Source organism: Neopelma chrysocephalum, unplaced genomic scaffold, assembly GCF_003984885.1.
Source record: "Neopelma chrysocephalum unplaced genomic scaffold, ASM398488v2 Primary Assembly neopelma1_74, whole genome shotgun sequence".
Classification (NCBI taxonomy): domain Eukaryota; kingdom Metazoa; phylum Chordata; class Aves; order Passeriformes; family Pipridae; genus Neopelma; species Neopelma chrysocephalum.
Window position 1 is genome coordinate 8,663,917 of NW_020897735.1, and position 25,009 is coordinate 8,688,925.

Here is a 25,009-nt window from a genome sequence, read left to right on the forward strand (position 1 = left end):
CTCTTGCTAAAAGATGACTAGCAGCAGAAGTTAAATTATAGAGAACATCACTGCCCCCAATACATTAATTTCTGTCACTCTGTCACTGTAAAAATTTACAGCAGATATAATCTCTTTGAAGGGGGATCAAGTCATAGAAAGTACAAGCCTAGTTTTAAATAGAATTTTAATTTTAATGAAAGCTTCAGGGAATGATGTTTATGCTGCTTATCTTTCATACCTGGTGATTAAGTTAATTTATACTTAATGGAAGAGGATATTTCTAATCCCCAGACAGGCTCAACATCTGTCTGTGACTATGTTTTTGGAAGCCTTAAGCTGCTTGTGATTGATGTAATAAAACCAGGATCCTGCAGAACTGACACCTGAAGGATATCTGTAAGAGGGAAAATGTTATTTTTCTGCTCAATGCCTCCGCATAAGCCGAGCCAAAATCCCAAGCACTTAATTCTGCTGTCCCTTAAAAACCTGCTTTGCACTCCCTCACCATTATTTGAGTATAAACAGGGGAATAAGCAAACAGCTCTCAAATGTGTTTATGACTGAATATTCATACTCATTATGTGCAGTACCTGAGAGCACTAACTTTCTGATGGCCTGAAGCTAATGAAAATAATAAAGCTCCTGCAAAAATCAGTGAAATAAACCCCATTTTTTGTTAATTTTTCATTCCACGCCTATTTAAGACAAAATGTTAGCAAAAACAAATGCTTGCATTTACCCTATAATTACAACAGGGGGAAAAAAAAGTATTGAAAAGCAGTAAACATCTCGCCAGGAAAAGATATAATTTTCAATTTTGTCCCAAGAAATCACAGTATTCATGTTGAAGAAAAAAAAAATTGGTATTTCCAGCTGTCATGTATATATCCATGTTATTTTAAATTCTAATTCTGAGAAGGCATCTGCACATAAGAACTTTCCATTGGTATTCAGGGATATAATCCATGCATGAGCATTCATTTATTCCATTTCCCTGTTATCTGTTAAACACTGGGAAGTGGCCCAGGAGCCCCACTCCAAGGAGGGATTTGGTTCTTTTATTAGTGAGGTGATGCACCTTAGTCTGCCCTTGGCTGATCGATTGGTTCTTACATCTTCCAGGCTGCAGGAAAATCTGATTGTTTTAAATCAATTTGTCCATGGGTTGTGCCACCCCTGAGAGAACACAAAGCACACACTGAGACTCAGGTGTCACACCAGGAACTGGGAGATGGAACTGAAACCAAGACAAAGTATTCCAGGTTCTTCCCACGGATTTTATGCAAAACTATCACAGTTGGTCACAGTTTTAGTGACAAAAACATAGAGATTGTAAAGATGGCAAGGAGGCAGGTAAGAAATAAGACATTTTTATACTATATACATGTAGCCATGCTGTATATACAGACATAAATACACACTATATACACTACATTTTCTCTTTATAGTATGTACTTGGACACTTATGCTAGGAAAACTATCTGGTGGGAAGCAATTTAGTATGGGAGAGATCACAGAAAATTAGAAGTTACTGGAGTTTACACTATACACCAACTGGAAAAATTAATTTAAAGGCAGAGTTGCTTCTGCACGGCACAAACACACTTGAGAAGGTAAAAGGGGAAAATGTCAAATTAAATAAACATATATCCTTCATTTTAGACAAGGCAATTAAGGTAATACCTGAAAATCAAATTTCATTCAAGAAGCATTTAACTGCAGGTTAATAATGGAAACTGCACATACAAAAGCTCTATAGTGAAGAGTGCAGCTGAATCACTACTCCTGCAGTAAAATACCACCCAAAAACTAGATTATGTTAACAAGCCACGGGGTACATAGAGGTGAAGATGATTTTGCTGATATTAGGAACTCAGCTCAAATGATTAACATATTAAAGTGTCAGGAAAAAACAGTCTGCACTTCAGCCTAACTATTAATCACCTCCCCTGTATGAACACGGAAATTCAGTGAACCCCTTTGGACAGGGAAGGCACAGGCAGATGTTGCCTCTGCCCCAGACTTTAGGAGAGAGAAAAAAGTGGTTTTAACTTCAAACCACAGCAGCCTTCTTGTGTTGACAAATAAAGAGGAAATTATAAGGGGCTGGAAGGAGATGATATTTAAGGTGCCTTCCAATCCAGACCATTCTATGATAAAATGTATTGCACTTTCAGAACTGGTGGATGTTTGATCACTGAGGGCAAAACAACCTGAGCCAAGTACTGGAAATTATCTGGAAATTAAGCTAATGTTCACCACAAACCCACTAACCCTTTTCAGGCTGAGGAGAGGTCAGCCTTGAAGGCTATATACAAGAAGCCCTGAATGGTGGAAGTAACATCTAAGAACATCAAGGACTTCTCTACAATATTATTTTTGCAAGCAGAGGTTATAGGAAAAGGTGAATGGCCTTAACTACCACAGTAATTTCACCCTCCCAAAGGTGCAGAGAGCTGACTCCACCAAACACTTCAATAAGCACCTAATTACTTGATGAGTAAGGTCAAAACTGCTATTGTTTCACATCCAGTGCAACTTGAGCAAATCTCTGAGCACATTTAATCTGCTTTCTCAGTGGTTGCAGCTGAGGCTTCCCACCAGCACACATCTGTATGCAACACAGCTCCCGGGCTGGCTGGGAACTATTGCTGACTTTATGCTTTAAAAAACAAAACAAAGCAGCACAAAAGCAGGTTCCTTTGTTAGAATCCAGCCAGAGCAGGAGCAGACACCAAAGGAGCTCCAGGATCCATGCTGACAGTCCGGGAAGGAGGCAGTTCAGGGAAGTCAAAGGGCTCCTCCTGCCCCAGTCAGTGCTGCAGGGACACAAACTACACCCAAATCTGCCTCCAGCCACATTCTGTTACCATCAAGATTCATTTACAATCTCTACTCAAATAACTGAATATAAAGATGTATTTAGACCCACTGCCTCCACATTCACTTTGATGCCACGTGGAAGGACACTAAGCTACCACCTCACTTTATTCCTGACCTCCTTCTTTTTGGGCAAAGATTCCAGCAACTCTTGTGGCTGCACTACAAAGACTAGAGGAAAGTGACATATTTTTCCTTTTCTCTGTATTTTATCACAAAGGTTTTCTTTTTAATTGTAATAGGAAAAAAAGAAGGCAAAAAGGCTTCGTAATGATCAACTTAAAATGTAATATGGTGTGAATGTCTAAGAGATGTAATTGCTCCAGCATGTTTTCATACATTCAAATGTTTGGAAAGTTCAGATTTTATGGAGATATTTGTGACAGGTCACATTCCTCAATTTATCTCCAAAGTTTCCTCTATCAGTCACGAGAGATTTTAAAGAGCAAAAAGGAAAGAAAAGAGATGTCAATAAAGAAGTAATTAGATTAGCTGCATCTCAAAACATTGTGATTCAAGTCTAATTGGACAAAGTAGTCTCCATTCCCAATTTGATAACACAAACCCAGAGCTGGGCTCACCCCTGAGCCGGGGGCACTGAGCACACCAATTACTGCTCAAGCACACGACAGGTTTGGGCCAATTAATTCCACACTGCTGAAAATGAAACCTTTTCAAATCCTGCAACCCATATCAATTCTTGTCCATTAAAATTTCTAAATGAACTGGGCCTGTCATCAGCTCACTTGCTCAGTACATTGTAAGCACTTCCAGCTGTCCCTCAATATGGGGTCATTGCAAGAGCTTCAGAATTCACTGAATTCACTCTTTATGTGCAAGTTAAAATACAGCCTGTCCATTCAAGATGTGAGTGCTTGGAATACAATATGTGAGCAAACACAGACCTGCCTGCAAAACTGAGCTATGAATAACAGCACTTTTTGCAATGGTGAAGGCTAAAATAGGAATAAATGTAAATTAATCTGTTGTCGAGTTATTTAATGCTGTGTTTGTGTGCATTCCAGTGATATTCCATAAGTTCTCCAGTTTATTAGAGAAGCATTGTAAAAATGAGAAAATGAAAATAACACTATCAAGGACTGATATCGAGAAAAACCCTTTTTAAATACTGAATATTCAAACAGCACATTGTGCACCGAATTAGGATATTGTGGAGAAAAATACAGTGACTCCAAGCACTCTGTATGGGAGAAAACCTTAGTAACCATCAGGGATATTTCCTGAGGAGTGCAGAAATCAGATCTAGAGTGTTCCAGAGAAGAAAATGGAGGCTTTTCTGTAGTATTTTTATATAACAATACATAAACTGCCCTCATAATACCACAAAGAATAACAACAGGCCATATCCTGAATACTATGAATTTAGAAGGACTGGCAATGCATGGGAGAAACAAGGCTCATCCTCATTTCACAGCAGGAAAATGGGAGCAGAAGGAAAATGTTCTGTCTAAAGGTCACTGAGTAAACCGCTGAATCAGGAACAGAAATTGCATCTTGTGTGTCCTAGTTCAGAGTTATTTTCACAAAACCAACTTTTCCTGTAATGGTTTGATAGGGAAAAACACTGAAGTGAATTACTGATTCCTGCTGTCTCTATGCTAGGGATATGGTCCCAGCTATTTTTTAAGAACTGTTGTTATTACCCATTTTTAGTCATTTAAAACATTTCAGATTATATTTCAGATTAGAGTCACTTATCAATTATCTTTTGTGTGTTACGACTGCTGCCACAGCACATTCAAATTATTTGCCTCTGTTCTGCACTCAGTATTGTATTTTCTGTTGTTCTAGTACAACACTCTTGTGGCACTTTCCTCTACGTGGCTCTTAAAACCTATGTAGAACTATTCTGTCAGGCAAGCACTACCAGATCCTTCCCTTCCCTTCATGGAGGGACATGGGAGTTTGAGAATTTCCAATTGGGCCTGTCCTAATCAATAGGAGAAAGCAGATAAATAACTGGAAAAGCAAGAACAGAGAGCAAGGATCAAGACACCACAACATCTGTTTCAGAAAACTGAACTGAATCGAGGCCAGGATGAGAAATAGCAGCAGAAATAAATACTCTCCAAGTACAGAAAAACAAAGTTAACATCTCAGTAATGTGAACTGAAGGAACATTGACAAACATCACATTTAGAAGTCTCCCTCACATGTCTAAGCCATCAAAAGCCACCCGGGCTAATGGAACAGACAAGAATTGATAGTGGAGCTGGCAGGTCGCCTGATGAAGGAATAAAGCAGAAAGCCCTCTAGGAAAGAGAGAGGGGCTAATTCAATGTGCTCGCAAAGGGCTTTGCCAGAAAGAGCCTCAATGTGAATGCTGGGTCATTTTGACTGATGGAGAAAAAAATTGTGTCAGCCTCCAAAATGAAGCCGAGGAGAAAGAAGATCAATCTCCAGAAAGCCACACATATGAGTTTATACACTCTGGGGCAGAAATAAGGCTTGGAATGAAGAGGTGGTGCTCGAGAGGCATTTGAATAGCTGCAAACCCGAGCAGATTTCCAAGGGATAGCAAAGGGATACAGGAATCAAGCTCAAGCTCCAGCAAAAGTCAATTAGCAAATGGAAACCAAAGCACTGATGCTGCCACAGCCGGGTTTGTTACGTGCTGCTTTTGATAAGCACTAAACTCACTCCACAGAATGCAAAGGGCACCGACAGCCCTGAGTAATGAATCCCTGAGGAACATAATCCAGTTGCTCACAGCAGTGGAAACTGAGATATGTTACAGCAAGCCTGAAGAACAGTCATTATTTTCTGATCAGTGATAGCTGCAGCACCAGCACCCTCCCATCCAGCCTCTCCATAGGCCTGTGCACAGAGTTCCTGACCCTCTTAAACCACCCTGTCACATAATCATAACCTCAGAACAGGGATAGTGAGATAAACACAGTAATAAATGGCAAGAATGACTTTATCATCAAAAAAATCTAGGATAATCATACTCTCGAGACAGCTCTGCACAGTGTATTTTCATATTTCCATTAAACATGACACAAACATCAGGGGAGGTTATGAAACTGAAGAAAAATATCTGGGAAATAAATGGGATACAGCTGAACAGGTGATTTCCTGAATTTTTTTTTTTTCTTAAGGAAGTACAAAACTGATCCTCGACATCAAGAAATTAAGAATAGCACCAGGGTTTGGAAAATGTCTTTGGAACATACAAAAGAGATCCTTTACTGCAAGGCCTGTTTAAGTAAAGGCCTCTTGCAGTTTAGTGACAAGGTCAGAGCCATCGGTCACGAGCACAGCAGGTGACATCTCCTACAGAAGCTGCCACTGTAAAATAAGTCACATTTAAGTCAGAATACCTGTTCAGTAGAATGCCCAGAAATTAATTCATGTTTTCATTAAACACAGATGACATTCTCCCCCCAGAAACTATTAATTTTGTCCTCTATCAGAGAAAGAAATCATTTAAAGTGAGAAAGTTGTGTAATCCACACAGTGGAAAAAATGAACTGTCTCTTTTGTGCAAGAGGAGGATCTTTTGAGCAGTGAGTTCTCTACAAAACCTTGACTGAATTTCTCCCTAACTACATAACAGTAAAAGAATAAAATAAAAAGCCAGTCTGACAGACATTAATATTTAGAGGGTGCTCTCAGAACAGAGTGACATTAGCCAGTGTTTGTATGCTGATCTTGCAAAAATCTGAGAGCGACCACATTGGGGTTCTTCCTGCTCAGGAAATTAGTTAATCATATTTGACATTTGCTAGAGCCACAGAGTCCAGAGAGGAGAACTGTACCTGACATATTTTAAAAAGCAATAATAAAAAAAAAAAAAAAAGAACATCACAAATAAATTTCAAGGCTGATTTCAAACAGAAAAGGCACTTCAGTGGCACAGGCAGAGAGTAACACCCAAGGAAAATAAACTAGCAGTGAGACAGCAAGGGCATCATAGGTAATAAACCAAAAGCACTCAGTTTGGAGGGCACAATGAATTGATTGTTTTTGTAACAGCCATAGATTAGATTACATTTCATTTCCAAAGTGTTTCAATTCTTTCTTCTGTCAGTGACTATTTCAGAGCTGAATAAAAGTCATTATATTACTTAGGGGGCTGCACCTTCATCCTCTCCAGCAAGGAAAAAGCAGATTTTATTCCATGAGCAACTCATATTTCTAATGGCATGCGTGCCACAAGGCTGTGATTTCTTTATCAAAAGAATAAAATGCTTATTTTCTGTCTTGGAATATGTAAGAAACCAGGAATGTAAATGCAAGAGATCACACTAGGACACAGAGTAAACAACAGCACCCAAAACACAAAGAAGTCCTTATTATTGCTGGATTAATTAGCATTAATAAACTAGGGCATAAATATTTTTGACAGGACAGGAAAGCGGGTCATTAGCATTGAGGAGATGATATAAATGATCTTCCTAAAACATTCAGAGCAGCCCTGCTCCAAGTGATCCTCCCAGTTTGCCATTATACCACCAGTCAAACATGTGACATCCAGTGGAGAACACTCAGCACTCACAACCCAGACTGAGACTCCTCTTGGCTCCTCAAATCTAAGGCAATTTGAAGAACAATAAATCGCTAATAATTGAACAAACACCGAAATTAAAACCTTTCACCACCATAAAGATTCCAAATTAGGCACAGAAAACCAGAAGTTTGTGAAGCCTTTTGAAATGGATTTTCTGTTGGAGGCACAACATACACAACGATTTGCATCAGTGATTATCCTAATTAAACTGCTGTTTACATAAGTAACGTTGATTTACTTTCCATGTTGTTCGGTGTCATTAGACCATTCATTTAACTGTGCAAATTTCCTGTAGCTGAAGCCTTCTCCCACCTTCAGCAGGCTGGGAACAGCACCTCTGCTGCAAGGAGTGAACCAGAGCAAGTTTAATACTAGGCAAGCTTTAGACAAGTTTCAGTCACACAAATAACTGTGTTTGTTCCAGCAGGTCACTGGCCTGGATGATGGCCATGATCTACTCCAGCCTTAAAATCCATGAGAGCAGCACTGCCATACAAACAAAGGTGAAGAGTTAGGACCTTATTATTTTATTAAATGTTTTACCTCCTTAATGATGAGTGAAACTTGAGTTCCACATTAAGGATGCCTAAGGAAAACAGGACTAGTCTAGGAACCCATGCTAGGGCAGAAAGAAGGTCTATATTTGGACTCCTGCAAAATTCCATTGGGGGGAGGCAAATGAAAAAGAATATAGTGAAGAAGAGCAAAAATGTAAAACAAACCATAGAATATGTAGTTGATCAGCTGCCTAAGTTTCAGAAAGGCTTTCAAGGAGCCAGGCACAACTCACCCTCTGGGTCACAGCATGGCTTGAGAACAATGTCACTTTTTATTGTTTTAATTCCTTGTGCTCTTTGCATTACAGAACCGCAGAAAACCTTCCCTAAACTCTACAACAGAAGATATTTCCTCTATTAAATAAAAAAAAAACCTCTCAGCACGAATTAAAAGTTCTGTTTAGAACTGCTATAGGCACAAAATATGACCCACACACCTCAGTACTTCAGTGGCCAGGATGAATCCTTAAAACTAAGAAAAGATCAGTTCTACTGTGGAACAGCCACCGTGTATATTTAAGTACATTGATTGGAACTGCAGATTTTCAATCACTAATTATTGACAGTGCCAAGATAATTATTAGTGATCAGTGCATGTAAAGACTGGAGTTGTGTTGGAAAAATTAATATGTATGTATGGAATGATAAACTGATTTTAGTCAACTTAACTTTCAATATTATACATCACATGGAAAGAAGGAGGAAAAAACATATCAAAACTCCATGAAGATGAGGAAAAATTAAACTAAAAAAAAATTCTGAGCTATTAATCTTTCCTGATAATGAAGTACTTCAGGATGACTTCTAAAACTCACTTTCATTTAGATGCTTCATTTATTTTAATCTGGGAGATAATTAGAAGGAAATCAAATCCATCTCCACAGCGGAATATTTACCTGAGATGCAGCTCAGACCTTTCAGTATTTCCCCTGTGTGTTCAAACTCTGTGTTACACATATTGCTAAAACTTTACTGAGATTAATGTCCATTACTTAATTGGCATCAAAACTTGAGTCTACAATGTTTGCTGATGTCAGAACAGGAATTCTTTCAGGGTTTTTTCTAACAATAAGCCAAATTTTACTCAGGAAGCTCCACACACCATCCCCAGTTCAACCTGGAAGCAGAGGGAGTAAATCTCAGCTGAAGGGTGGTCAGTTGTCATTCCAGTTCCTGCACATCCACACAAAAAAATTACCAGGGTATTGCCCTTTGCAGCAAGAAATAGGGTTGATTTATGGTGAAGACACAGAAATATTCATCAACAAGATGCTCTGTTAACCAGATTATCTGGAAAAAAAGCTGCGTCACTGATGAATTCTTGCTGTGAAGAGCCAATGGTTTATCTCATCACCAACTAATCCTGTTGTAAATTATTTAGCACTCAAAATGTATCAGAGAAGAATCCTCAGTTGAATGAGCCTTCCACACACACTGGCATCCTCCAGCAATTTATTTGTAATTATCATTTGCCTTTTTTTCCATATCTAATATGTAGTTAATGAATGCCTGACATAACTGCAGCAGAAGAAAAAGACACGACTAGTTACATAATTACAGGTTAAAAAATGATCTTTTTCAGCTCCATGCACTGAAGTAATCTTAAGGGTGGAGGTTAAGTACAAGCTATAAATTGCTTTGCAAAACGTTCTGTACACTGACCACAGCAACCTCTATGTGTGGCACTGCCTTTGAAGGAAGAGTTTGATCTTATAATAATATTACAGAACTTGTAAGTAGTATCAGTCATGTCCTGTTCATGGAACTCAGTCTACAAAAGGATGGCAAATCTGCACTTCAAATCATTATAGAATGTGAATAACATATTTCAGGGTCCCACTAAGTGCCAAGAGAAGAACAAAGCAGATATTCCAGTATGGAGGCAGGCCTGTGAGCAAGAATTTCTGGGGAAAAAATAATAAAAAAATCTCCCTTTCATGTCTTCAAGAAACTGCTTCAAATAAGGTGGTTTATCAAAAAAGAAGATGTGATTTCTCTCAGCCTTATCCCACCACTGGCATTCCTGTGCAAGCTGCTTCAGGCAGCTCCTCTCATTTCTAGATCACAGATTTAACTATGTTTATTATCACAGATCAAGGAAGCAATTTCTAAATACAATATTAATACTTTTCAGCTCCAATGGGGCAATTCATTCAGAGTAATTTGTGACTTTCAAGCAAATTAATAAACAAACTTACAGCTCGTGACTGTTTTGAATAAAAAAAAGAGGCCTCAAGTACAAATAAATAAATCTGACTTACTAAACTGTTTGCACCAGTTAAGAGTAAAATACTCCAGGGGAACTGATAAATCCTGATTTTCTATCAGCTTGTGGAACTTTTCAGTTCCTTCAGCTAAAGCCTCGGCTCCTCCTGAACTTCCACCATTTCTGCAGGAGAGCAGCACGTGGGCAGTGCCAAGGTGGGAACTCAGTGTCCTGGATAAACTAATACAACTGGGAAAAAAATATTTCACTGTTATACTTACTGCAAGGTACAGATGCAAACCCCACAGCAAATCAAACACACTTACTGGGCATCTTTCCTCTTTTTTTTCTGGGGGTCCACCAGGCGCAGAGTGTCCCTGATGACAGCAACTTTCACTTCTTCATCAACAGGGCTTGGGACATTCTCAAATACTCCAGGAGAAAGCTTTACATCACAAAGGGATAACAATTATTCACCACAGAACCAAGGATTATTTGCTCACATTATTGCTCAAACTTCACGCCCATCATCTATATTTTAAATACAGGATGATGGATTACAAAATACTTCTTCAAGGATACACAAACACTGTCAGGTTTTCAGTATGATGTTACAGCAAATTGGGGCAAATTTCTCTGGGAAATTGAAATATTAAAAAAAACATTGTTGCCAATGTTACTGCTTATATCACGTATACAAACATGAAAAAGACTATTACCAATCCCCTAAACACAATTAGCAACTGCAGGGGATGATGAATAAATGCATTTATGACAAAGATGATGGAGAGCTTTCACTATTCCAATAAGTCATATTTGCAGTGTATAAGATTAGCAATGATTTCAAAGCAGAAAATTACAGAGAACCTTGGAGGTTTCATATTAGCAGACAGCTTTCATCTTTCAAACATGGAAAAAAAGCCCAGAAAACCCAACCTAAGCACTTTCATTCCAATATCACTATCACATTGAGAAGTCTTACCTCTTGCTCATGTTCTATTCTCATGCTGGGGTTTGCATTTACTTCTAGTAACATGGGCTTCAAGTTTTTCATCAGGAGAATGTCAAACCCTAAAATCTGTGCATAACAAGCAATATGTTACTTCAGTTCTATTCCCAGTGTTCTCCTAGAGAATGCAATGGTCGTCCATATGGCAACACTGAGGAAGAAACATTTGAGGGGCAGGAGATAAACAACTAAGAAACTCTATATACTGCTGAATAATTACAGAAGCCATTTGTCTTGGATACTAATGGCTCCTTTCACACCACCCCCATCCCTAAATACTGCATCTGCCAACACGGAATCTTGGCACCCGTGACAAGTGGATCTTCAAATTGCCACGATTACAGATGCATTAGGAAGCTGCAAATCTTCAATTCTAACACACAGAAGATGGAAACTGGAGTGAATAATGTCAGTGACAAATTACACCCACTGAAAATCCTCCATATATGTTTAGGGCTGATGGTAACACAGGTCAGGAGACTGAGGTTTGACTTGGGCGAGGAGAACACAAGCTCTGAGCTCCCACAATGCTGCCCAGTGTGTGCACACACAGACACCCAACCAGTGATCAGCAACATCACTAAAGAAACATTTTGGAAAAGGCATTAAACACCCACAAAATTAATCCATGCATAGAAATAACTGCAGGAATTCCAACTTACCTGGAAGCAAGTTGGCCCAGGCTTTCCTGACGGGATGTCAGACTGATAGTAAACTTTCAGTTCTGGAGTCAGTGCAATAATAGTTTTAATCACCAGTGAAATTATATCTGACCAGAGCTTTTTGACATCAGCTCCTCTGGAAGACAGTCTGCACAGAATGCTTGAAAAAGTCCTCTTGCTGCCAGTGTTCACACTGTCAGAATGGATGAAATTCTCACTGTGGATATTTAGTGAATAGTTGGTTAAGTGCATAAAAACCTGGTGCAAATTTTTTAAAGTGGGTTCTTGATAGGGCTCCGTACAAAACCTAGAAAGTCCATCTTTGGCTATATAAATCTCTAAGGGTTCTAAGGATTTCAGCAAGACATAAAGACGAATATCAAATTTCAGTTTGTCCACGAGCAGTGGTTTGCAAATATATTCCTGGACCACGGCTGGCCGGCTCTGGATGCTTCCCGTCAGCCTGATGTCACTGGGGTCCTTAATGAGGTAGATTCCATCCCCCTGGCAGCCTCCATCAGGCTTCACAATAAAAGTGGGCTTCCAGGATGGATCGCTGTCCTTCATCACCCGAACCTGGAAGGAAAAGTATTGCACTGAAAGGCACTGATTGAGGGGGGAAGAAGGGCTGACACTGTGAGAGCCAGTAAACAAAAATAAATAAAAACAGCATGATCACACCCCCAGAGTAGTAAACACCATGCAAAAAGGGCAGATGATAAACAGTGCTGAGAAGCACAAGGAGAAACAAAAAAGCATGAGTAGGGAATTACTAGTACAGATAAAAAGTCATTTTATTTAACAAGCCATTGTATAGACGATTTCAAGAACTTCTTTTTAATGTTCTGTACCAATTTGCAGAAGGAAACGTGGTTTATCTCAGGAGATCCACCTTAGTAGTATATGAAACTGCAAAGTTGAACTTTTGTGCTACATTTTGAACAATAACTGACGAAGATAATCATTAACATAAGGAAAGATGCCTTATTTATTCAGGTATGAATGCAAACAGTACCAGAAGAAGGAAAAATAAAGTAAAATTTTGCACTGACAATACCTTTTTCCCCCACTGTGAATATTTTTCACAATCAGATGCCCAGTGGTAGTAAAACTGGGAATGTTGAGCCATGTACACATCTGCTGAGTATCAGATTTTTCATGTTACATACGTATTTCCCACTGCCTAAATAAACTTTAATTTATTACTTGTATAGCAAAAGTCAGAACTGCAGAGATGGAGATGCCTCAGTTAGCAGAGGTGAAGCTGAGAAACCAAGGGGAGCCCTAACAAAGAAAGCAGTTAAAGAAAACACAGGATGCAGGTTACGGGTTTATCAGCTACTCATGGGATTCAGAAGAATAAAGCACTTAAAAACCTCGTCCTTTCAAGAGGGAGGGATGTCACAGCACAGATCATTCTTTTCTTGCATTCACACATTTCAGGGCACCAGACCTGCAGCTGCTACTCTCTCCCTCCAGCCAGGCACGTGCTGAACCGAGGCGGAGATCTGCTTTTGCCCTGCGGTTCGCCAGCAACAACTGGAGATTGACTTTTAGAAGCCTGAGGACACAAGCTAACAAAGAAAAAACAATCAGTTGCCACCATCAGGCCTGGCACTGCAGAGTGAGAGGAAAAAAATGAGCCCACAGAAAAAGGCTGAGCGTGGTCAGATCATTGTGATTTTCTCTGCTGTGACATTAAGCTGCCGACCCCCATGAGAGGCCCAGCTCTGCCAGCAATGACATTCCCAAGGTCTGAAGGACTTCTGGCTCCACCCTATCCAGTTATTTATTTCATTGAGAGTCACACTCCTGCAGGAGAAACTCAAGATCCATTATCCAGACTAGGATTTTTCTCATGGACAGGTGTCACACTGACTCAGTGAAAGATCCTTCTCCAAAATAGGTCACTTTGAGGGATAAAATGCCTCAGTTGGAGGTCAGGCTTACATAAATGGCACATGGATAAATAAGTCCAAGTAGATCAGCAGGCCTAGATGTGCAAAGAAGGAAAGCAGGATTTATGCCCTAGTCTTTTCACCACTATAGAATAATCTTCCCCTGATGTGACATTACTCTGCAGAGCAGAGGAGTTCTCTGGTTCACCGTTGTTAAACTCAGCATCGCAGAGACAGACCTGGTTAATCTGAACCCTCCATGACTAAACACACCCTGATATGACTCTAGTTGGATGTGTGAACTGCCAATCGTGGTCTACCAGGGCAGAAAGTTACACAGAACCTCTATGAAACCAGGTAGAACAATCTGCCCCCCAGGCCCACGTCTGCTGTTCACCCCTCAGGCTACTCCTGCTCTGCTCCAGCAGCACCTTTCCACAGGAGATGATGCTTTCCAGGGATTATTGCTAAAGATGCAACAGCAACCTGCTTTTCAAAAACACTGCATTGTAACAGCCACTGGTCTCAAGAGATCTCATGCTTAACTCTACTCTTAAAATAAAAAGAAAATAATTTTTTCCATCTCTTTCTAGTTCATTTTTGATGGACTAGATGGCCTGGACATTATTCAGGCTTTCTCGTCCATCAAAACCTACACGTGGCAGATGAAGATAGGCTGGTGTGGAAAGGGGGAATATTAATCCAGAGTCAGTCTGTTTTTCAGCAGATTGACTGTCTTGAAGAAAACAGATGGTTTCTTGATCTTCAAGGAAATTCCCAACAGTCGTCTTCAAATTCTCCACAATCCCCTCAACTACATTCTTTCAAATTCTCATTATGAGGAGGCTTGTCCAGACTTAGAAAATTCACTCGTGTAGGAAAATTAGTTCATATGAAATGAGATATTTCTGTGTCCTTTGCTTGACAGAAGGAAATTATCTTTAAAAAACACATTAACCATTTACAGTCAACAGCAAGAGGAGAGTTTGGGGAAAATCTGTGGGTTTGCCTTTCATAAGGAAACACAGGTTGAATGAATACAGTGTTCTGGGAAAAATGCATATAATGGGCTATAAGATTTGACAGCACAAAGACCAGAATATTCATGTCTATGCCTAAGAGGTATCCAAAAGCTGAAAACCTAATTAAACCACCAAAAATAAGCTATGCTAGAAATTAGACTGTCCAAATTAGATTCTTATTAAAAATTAATCATACTGGTCTATTCATCATTCTCACAGACAACACAAAGAAGGAAGTATGAGAACAATCAAGGTCCTGGTTTGAATCCCAAGCTAGTTACTTTTCAGAAACTCGAATTTAGGGTTTATTAGAAGTAAGTTCTTAGCACACACGTTCCAACAGATTGTTCTCTGCTAGTGAAGGAGCAACTACTGCAGCACCTGAGATTTGCTTATCTGTAACTCATCTTCTGTTAAAGTGACATGGTAGTAGAAAATGTTTTATAAGGTTAAAAATTGGTGAATATTGAAAATAACTAAATACATAATTACTTAGTAAAATGAACTTTTAAGCCCTTGTTGAAAATACCCATCATCATTTCAATACAAATGACACAAAGGGAACTCCCTTTTTGCTGCTATTTCCAATCTAAAGCTCATCCACCACAAACTCAAGAGTGCAGTTTTCTCACCAACTACTGGCTTTCACAGCACAGAAGATTAATATTGCCTGTAGTGTTTTCTACCTGAATCTAGGCATAGGGGAAAGTGGGAAAAGCTGAAAACATTTGATTTCATTATTGATACCTGTGTATGAAAAAGTTCACAATCATGACTACCAAAGTGAGGCACAATAAGAATATTTGAGAGAGAAATCATTCTGAAATGTTGCAGTGCATCCGGGGAGGCAGTAAGACTTAAATTCTCAAGGAGTTTCTTCTTTCAATAATCATTTCTATTACAGGCAAAATCTCACAGGTGTTCATTTTCAGTCCAGTCCTTTGCAACAAAATCCTACATTACAAACAGCACCAAACCATCTTCTCATGTGTGACCTACAGCTGCACTGACACACGATTTGTGACCTTTGATAATTCATATTCCAGTGTATTCCAGCTCCTCCAGACACCACCAGTGTTGAACTCCTGTTGTCTGTGAACAAGCTGAAATGCAGTCTTGGAGAGCTGACGTTTTTGGCAGCATTAGGGTCCCTCAGTTGCAAAGCAAACAACACCACATATGAACAAATAAGCAACAGAAAAGACTAGAGAACTCCTACTGAGAACTCCCAAAACTGCAAGTGAAAAGTGTTCTGAACCTTTTATGGTTCACAGTGGATTTGGAATGTTTGGGTTCGTATTTCTCCTTGCTCTGGAGGGGTTACACTCCGAACTCGTGTTAAGTAGAACATAAACTCTTACAACATAAAATATAATGTTTGATAACAAGAACTATGCTTTTCTCCAACACAGATGGAAGAACATATGCAAAGGAAACTCCTAGGAGTGTGTTACTGGACATCTGTTACTCTTGGAAGAAAACCCGGCTCGTTTTCCCGGCAGTGAGTGCCGAAGCAGAGCAGCGTTTATTCGCAGTGCCACCTGCTGCCAGCGCACGGGGCTGAGCCTGGCGCCTGCAGCTCGGCCCCTCCTGCCCTGCCCGAGTCAGCAGTGCCTTGCACCTCCCAAAAAACTCCCCAGCACACCCCCACTGCAACCTTCTCGAAGTTTACTTCCGAATTATTTCCACCATTCGACCCGTCGTGGGTCCTACAGTTTGTACAGCAATAAGCTGAAGTGCTGTTGGGATTTTATTAATTTTTACTGTTCCTAGCAGTGACCCAGCACGCTTGAGGAGTGTGTTAAAAAGAATAAAAACAATAAATATAATTTTTTTAAGAATTGATTAAAAGCAAAAATAATAAAAATATGTTAATGGATTCAATTGGGTTGTGGATATGGTAATTATCTAAAAGGTAACACAGAGTACAGGAGTCTGATAAAGCCCAGATCTTTTTCTCCTCACTTTTCCAAGCAAAGCACACTGTGGGATGCAAGAAGACACTGGGCGAGTCAGACAGGGTTAAACAAACACACACAGTATTTTAAAAATATTTGTAATAACAGAACAAAACACCAACACACAGCATCACTTTTTTTTCCTCCAAAAAGCTGAAAAAGAATGGTATTTAATTACATTCTAAATAGTTAAATACAACAACAGTCTGACAGGAGATGATGTGAGTGTATTTAACAAGGCACAGTACAAAATGCTCTTCTGAAGGATTTTGATACAAAATGGACTAAAAAGACTGCAGTGCCAGTGAAGCTGGTGAAGCTCCACACTCCCCACACTGCTCTGGAACCTCCTCAGGCCAGTGGAATGTGCAGGGAAAGGGCTTATGGCTCTACCAGGTTCAACTTCCAGACCTCTCTTCTGGAATGGCAGAGAAGCAGAACTGTTTTGAAGTTTATTCCAGAACATAACAAACAAAAGCAGTTCATCCAGACTATGACTGATCCCAGACAAACTGGAAAAGATGTCATTCATAATCACACCCCTTAGTGTGATTTTAAATAATCCGGTAGAAGGCTAAAGAATTACATGGACACAATATTCAACAAGTTGTATTATTCTGAGAGTAAAAGTAATCTACCTCAGCCACAAAGAGGGGAAGTTCTTCTGGCAGAATCCAGGACCGAGGATAGAAGTTATACTCCAGAGGAAACAGGTCCTGCATTGTTCTCATGGCCCGACTCAGGGTGATTTTCCGGACTGTCTCCATCATGCCTGGGAAAAGAACAGTGTCTAGAAGTGACAAAAAATCCACTCTCAAGTCTCATCCTAGAAGTAAATGGCTAATCATTACCCACCCTGCTGGGAAGGCACTCTGGTCACTGCTGCCAATAAAGCTGAACACCTTTTAAAATTTAAAATCTGACAAAATAGTTGTAGTGTTCCCCTGCCATATTTCCCATCATTTGTGTTACTGCAGCACAGTAGAAAAAAATTAATTATCAAAAATACGGCTCAAAGACAGAAAACTCCACTCAAATATTAGCTGTTGTCTTTGCCATAATCCAAAATTATTTTTATTACCTATTGTTCTAGGAATGTGTAAAAATGCCATTTGAATATAATCAACCACTTTTTGTTTACTTTGCAGTCATTTAAGTAACTCCATCTCACAGAACAGGTTATTTTGTGAACAGCAAGACAAACTCACATATATATATATTTAATTATTATTTATTTATATTTATTGAAATCCTATATCCATTGGGAACATGACTAAGGTGTTATTTTTATGGAAAAGCTTCTAATAAAACCCAGCATCAAGTTAGCACAACATTCCTGGAAATCGGGTCTGGTTCTGAAGGGCTCTGGTTTGACTCCTGTGCAGCCCCTTGCTCAGCAGGTAAAAGCCAGAATACAGACAGGTAACATTCATCTAACACTGACTGAAACCACCATAAAACAACAGCATCCTACACCTGAGTGGGAACTTCCCTCAGGCAGGAGAAGGCCAAGGTAAAATAAAGCCTGAAGTTCGATATCCGAGGTTCTTATGCTCACAGAATACTAACAGCAGCAATAAATCTGAAGTAAAGGGCTTAGATAAGTCAATACTTAAGCTCTTAGCTCTTATTTAGAGAGATCTCAACAGGGATTAAATGGGGAAAAAAGGAGCTTAAAAAAGTAGAAGAGTCATCATAAGATGAGGACTGACATGAACTCTTCAATATTAAAAAATCCATTTCAGGAATTCTGCTTCGAGCTTCTCCCCAAGATAAGCCAGAGTAGGAAACTAAACAGATTCTTTCCACTTTGAATCAAAACCAAATCCAAAGATACAGCACTGTTATCAGCACCAGATAACAGATAGTAATTGCATACTTCACTTAAATTATAGCCTGACACTCCAATATTTCCTAAATTCATGTGTTTGAAGTATTCTTCTCATCAAAACCACTTTCTCTCCAAAACAAATTTCAGTTCAGAAACTGTTCAAGAGACCCATTCTCATATCCTTACCCCCTAAGCAGAAACCACCAAGTTACCAAGCCCAGTAACATGCTAAAAATACTATCAGCTGATTAGGCAGATAATTCTCATTAAAAACAGTAAAACACAGATATAGTCCAAATATTCATGTTTTTAAAGTATTTGTTTAAACCAGAAACAGAAGTCAAGTACCTGGAAACTTGTTGACTTGACCTGAGAAGATATTATTGTCATGAAACGACACCCCATGCCAATAGATATCACAGGGCAAGCGGCGGCCAAAAGGAAACTGGAAGACAAGAGACAAGTTTTGAAGCAAGATGGGAACAGCCACTCATTCCTTTCTTTTCTAAACACTCACAGTAAGCATAAACCACTCAAGAATAGTCTTCTGACTGTCAAAAGAAAACAAGCTCTGTATTTGGGTTACAAAACTAAGAATATTTGGATCAGTTCGAGGCTCTTAAGTTAACAAACCAGGAGAGGTTTTTAGAAACCAAACCCAAATGACTGAGAGGCACGAGCTGTACTGGGAAACCCCATCTGATGAACCACAGCCAAGGCATGGCTCATTTATAATTTAAAATACTATTACAGGGAATAAAATTCCACTAAGAAGGACTTAATTCTGGCACCTGAAGGCACAGCAACAGCAAGTGCCACCGCTGGGAAGTAAACGCTGACTTTGGGGTTGGGGTTTTTTGGGGGGTTGGGTTTTTTTCCTTCCCAGTTTAAGGGATGACAAGCAACCACCAAGGGACACGAGTACTAGAGGCCATGGAGGAGTTGTCACTGCTGGCAGTTACTGAATCAACTCCTACTCTTAAAAAACTCACCATTTAATGCCCAGTCCGTGCTCCCCTCTCCACATCCCTTTCCCAGACTGCACCCACACCCACATCCCTTCACCCCCAACCATGTGGCACCTCCACGAGCTCCCAGCCTCACATGAGCACAAAACAGTCCTGTTCTTTAGTACTTTATTTCAGGGAACACCTGGAGGGAGGAATATTGCTCTAAATTTACAGTAAGTTAAAACTGCAAAGCACTTTCTGAGTAAGCCCATTTACATTGGTGTCCAAGCTGCAATAAATGTAAAATGGATACTCAAAGCAAGATATTTAAGTGAAATAATTGCATTATTCATTTATGTATATTCAGTTATAAGTATTAATTTATACAGTATTAATTCCTTTCTGGTACTAATAGCCTGTAATTAAAATAAAAGCTTGCAGTTGCATTAATCATTTGTTGAGCATATATATTTCAACTATTAAGAACTAAGGCAATTATTTCAACACTATTAAGTGTTCCAGTTTCTTTTCCCATTCACACAAGATTTCACTGGAAATAGGAGAACTGCATAGTTTGTTTTCTATTATCAAAAAGACCAACCTTTTTCTAAGCAGTCTGAAGAGCTCAGAAGCAGCGCTGCCAATTACTGAGAGCAAGTTTCTAATAGTGGTAAAGTGGTTTAAAAAAACCCCAATTAGTTTTGTGTAAAGAAGGTTCTCTTCTTTTTCACGCTTGTTCTCTTGGACACAGTCCCATTTATCAATCCAAAAAAATCCCTTTTTATCTGCAGCTCCATGTAGATGCCATTTAACTACCATATGGAATATATTCACAGGAATCACTTCTATGACTAGGCTATATCTTTTTCAAATAAATAAGCTATATTTAGCATTTTTAGGGCACATTTACATTAAATATCTACCACTGTCATCCCCCAGTACCGTTTACTCTTTGAAAGAACCGCAGTATTTTGCAGAAACGTCTCGTTCCTTACTCCAAATGCAATTTTTCTTGCTTTAAAACATTTCTTTAAGCACTGGATTATTTTTTTTCCAGTATGACAGAAAAAAAGAATCTCATAAAGCTTTTGAGTGCATTACTTTATTTGCTACTTTAATTAAAATTTCAGCTTCCTCTGTAAATAGCCTTGAAAAATTAATTTAAAATGCTAATTGAGGAATGCATCCTTTCTCTGTTTCCTTACTTGCAGGGATGAGAAACCCAATTTAACAGAGCCAGTGGATTCTGCACTTATTTCATTATTATTCAGCCTGCAAAATCTGTTTTTGTACAAGTGAAAATTAATTCTGTTGGGCTCTGAAAGACAATCAGTGGCCTTAACCTCTCTCCACAGGTACATCCAGAATACAGATGCAGCCTTCGGTCTGAGAGCGCCCTTCCCACTAAAACCTGAACAATATATTTATTTATTAAATGAAATCGAAATGAAATGAACGAAATTTGCATTTATATAACACCTTTCATCTAAGGAGGATATCAAAGCACTCTACAAACACTGCACAGAAATCGTTTCACAACAGACGAGGAGGGAGCAGCTCTGGACAGGAACGTGGCAGTGCTGCAGCCCCACGTCAGCAACTCAGCATGGCAACGTCCTGAGGAACCAAGATTATCTGGATTTATCCAACAATGGCATCAAACTCATCTGAACGAGCTGGGGAGGATTCTATCTATTCTGCACTACACTATTACATAAGAGCAGGGTTGGGAGAGGAGCCAACAAGTTCGATTATTTGGCGCCTCTGGCAGTGACAGGCAAATGTAAATTAATGTTCCTGTGGTAGAAGAGGAGTTTTCACTACATTTCCAGCTCCTGGTGCAGGAGCTAAAAAGAAGGATGGATATAAAACCTCCTATCTTCAGCTCCCCTGTGGCAGCTGGAATAGCCTCACTATCCGGTGCCAAAGCCAAGATGGTCCCAGCCACAGGGGGACAGAGGTTGTAAAGGTGACTGCAGCCATCCTTTTTTTAAATCTTTTTTTTATTCACATTTGGAGAACATTGGTCAGAACAAACAAACAAGGAGCCACAAAGAGAATGGCACCGTTTCCACAATTTTGACACCATCAATAATCCATCACAGCCAAATCTGCATGGCAGGTCACTTCTACCTTTGGATTAGAAGCCGATAATTTAAATTGTCTCACGGGTCACATCAGCCTGTTCCATCATGTTTAATGACAAGTTAAATGACTTGTCTTCCAGTCAGCCTTTCCCAGCATAAAATTTCAAGCTATCCCTTCACCTCCACGCAGCCCCGGAACAGCGAGACAAATGGAACGCTCGACGCTGGGATATTTGATGCCCGAGACATCTGCTTCTTCCATTTTCCTGGTAATTGAAAGCTTGCTGAAGAAATAATTTATTAAGTGATGAATAAACTCAAGATGCAAGCTCAATTTGTGCCCATTATTTCATTTGGCATATCATGTTCATTTAAAGAATCTGTCACGCCGGATCAGATGGTCCGACGTAGCGACGGGAATTGCTCCACTGACACATGGAAATTCTGCAATGCTTTTTAAAAGGTCCACCCCAGACAGGCCCATCACAGTTGATAATTTAATTCACTCCAAATTCCCACAGCTGAAAGAAGAAAGTTGGGTTTCTTTCCTGTCTTTTGCTTCTGGTAACAGAATCTCAATGGTCAACTTGCTCTGTCTTGGACTCCTTCACCCCTTCCTCATGTATCAGTGCCACAGAATAAACTGTTCACCAATATCAGCCATGTTCAGAGTATTCTTAATTTTTCTGTGTCTTATTATGGCATTTACCATATGTCAGTTCACTAATGAACTACTACCACGTGGCCAATTCTGTAATCACACGGTGCATTTGTGTCTTACTTCTGCAAATGGAGCACATTGCAGGGAACGGACTGGGACTGAAACCAAGCTCTTCCAGCAAGTCATGGAAACTACAGCACAGAGGTTTTGGAATGCACAACTTAAAAAAAACAACAAAAAAAAAAGGATACATGGCACCATAAAATGCTGTACATTAGAGAGAAAAAGTTATGAATAAAAAGGAGCCCGCTTTAAAAAGAACATTATACTGTCTCCTGCCCAATAAAATATTCCAGCCAACACATCCAGCAGCAAACAGAGGAAACAGAAACAAAACAAAACCAGCAATGGGAAAAAATGTAAAAGAAGTGGAGAGGGAGAAGAAGGATCACTTGAAAAGTATTATACAAGGGATGACAGTAGAATAGCTGCCACTGAAACATCAGTATTTAAAATATCTGCATTTCATTACTGCTTCCAAGACTTTTTTTGCATCCTGATTTTTTGCAGTCCTACAAGCAACATCCGTGTTCCCTCTGCTGGTCCTGCTGTAACAGTGCAACCAGCTCCGAGGCTCTGCCCGTCGGTGACAGTGGTCTGAACAAATATTTTACTGCTATTTCTCTAAACATCTGAAAGGGAGAGCTTTCAAAATTACATGCAGCTTGAATAAAGTTTTCCTTGGACTTCTCTTCTTAATTTTGTTTATTTTTCTCTTCAGATCCAGACCAGATCTTGCTGACTGACTCCCTGTGTCTACTGAAGTCTGCCAGCTGGGAGGCAGGAATTTGTCTTGCTCCCATCCTAGAAGAATTTCACCTTTGTGTTTTCCACAAAGTAACCAGCACTAGTTCAGAGTCAGAGCTAATACTGGTTCATTCCTCTTTCCACCTTCAGGATGGGGTGGGAAAAAAGGCAGGGGAAACCTGATTTGACACATATTTTCTTGCATCAATGTATACTTTTTTGACAAAAGGAAACACCACATTCATATTATTAACCTATTTATAAGCTGCAAATATACAGCAAGACCTGACAGTGACTTGTCTTAAGGAATGAGTTATCAGCCACCCAGATGGTGCAGTCAAGCACCACAGAATTCCATATTAGGCCTCTTCTCTATTAAGATACAAAGTGGCCAGAAGAGGAAGCAACAGACTAAATGAAAAATATTGACTGAAGAAAGAGATGGAGGAGAAAGGATATTGAGTGAGACAGAAAACAGAGAGATGAAGCAAAGGCAGCAACGATTGCTGTTGGGGGATGCAGAGCAGGAAGGAAAAAGCTGATTATTGCAATACAGAGATTCATGAGAGGAACAAGAGCCTGTGAAACAAGTCAATTAGCAGGACAGAAGGCCAAGTGTAAGACATATGCAAAACAGTGAAGTCTCTGGAAGCTATAAAGACCAAATTACCACTAAGTGTGGCTCGTTCCCAGCACAGTCTGCAGGGCTAACTGATACCAGTGATCCAGAAACACTCACTGGAACAGCTCTGGGCCCCCTGAACATAAAACTTAACCAGAAAACCAAAGAAATTAAGTGTGAAGTCCCCCTGCTCTGTATGTTCCTGCATAGGACACGGAGCAAGGCTGCTGACAGACACTCCACAGGTGCACTGGGGGCTAAGAGAGGTAAATGTAACAGGTTTTAATTTCAAGGCTCTGGTATGTTTGTTACTATTTTGCTGTACCAGCAGAAGTTGAGAACTGGGGCGCTCCTGCAATGAGGTTTTGAAATTCTCCCACTGGATTTAAATAACAAAAATGTTGAAATAAAGTTTTAAGAAGCCAGAGAAGGAGAAAGCATTACACTCCCTGGCACGAAGCATAAGTGTCTTTGTAGAATTAGGTATTTAGGACATTATGAATAAACTCAGTAACATTTACTGCCACTCAATCCTCCAGAAAATACACGTGTAGCATCTAACTCTGAGGTTAAGAACAACACAGAACATACTGTCTACTCCAAGTCTATATAAGTCTTGTTTAAAATGCACCAGGTGCACAGAAGTGTCATTATCTGGTGAGTGGGATCCCAACTGCAGCTTTGTGGAGCAGGTGCAGGTCAGAGATCACACAGCTCCATGCGAGCTCTGCACGCGAGAAACAGATCATCCTCAGGTTTTATCCTGCCCTTCCCCTCCAACTTCCCCCTTCCAAATGGATTACAAATACCCTTTTTCTTACACAACTTCCTCACAAAGTTCCTAGAAGCCACCTCAGCTCCTGAAAAGCCATTTGTAAAGCTATCGGTGAAAGAAAATATTTAGAGTTTGAGAACAGTTTGCCACCTATAGCAAGATATATCTAAAAAATCTCTTGAGGAGTTAAACAAGGAGTTCCAAAGCATTCGTTTTGTGCCATACCTATTGCTATGACTCCAGTTCAGCACAGACAGGCAGACACAGCTCACACAGCACAGAGAGAACACATGACTCAAGCAGCAGGATTAAAAAATAGCCATAGCTCCTCTACATAAAGTAAATTAGCAGGCTAAAGCCTGTTATGTGTGCCTTATTCGGTGGCTTAGCACTATTTCATTCATACCCCACGCTCTCCGACACGCCTGTGAGATGATGGCAGCGGCTTTGCCGCGGGATCAGGCAGCGGATCTGCCGGCTCAGAGCTCCTGCCGCTGCCACGAGCGGGATTCCACGTACCCAAACCCCCAGGGGAGGGAGAAATGCGAACACACACAACACGCCAAAC

The 25,009-nt window shown here is 39.9% G+C and overlaps 1 protein-coding gene across 1 annotated transcript in view; it reads right to left on the reverse strand.

The window, feature by feature from the left end:
• The window catches only part of TTLL11 (tubulin tyrosine ligase like 11), a 44,121-nt gene that overhangs the window by 10,895 nt on the left and 8,217 nt on the right, over positions 1–25,009 (reverse strand). The window contains exons 3-7 of the mRNA XM_027687937.1: positions 18,888–18,984; positions 17,347–17,480; positions 11,831–12,406; positions 11,142–11,237; positions 10,486–10,604 (exon numbers count right to left, since the gene is read on the reverse strand). Of these exons, the coding sequence (XP_027543738.1) occupies positions 10,486–10,604; positions 11,142–11,237; positions 11,831–12,406; positions 17,347–17,480; positions 18,888–18,984 (1,022 nt within the window). The remainder of the gene's footprint in view (positions 1–10,485; positions 10,605–11,141; positions 11,238–11,830; positions 12,407–17,346; positions 17,481–18,887; positions 18,985–25,009) is intronic.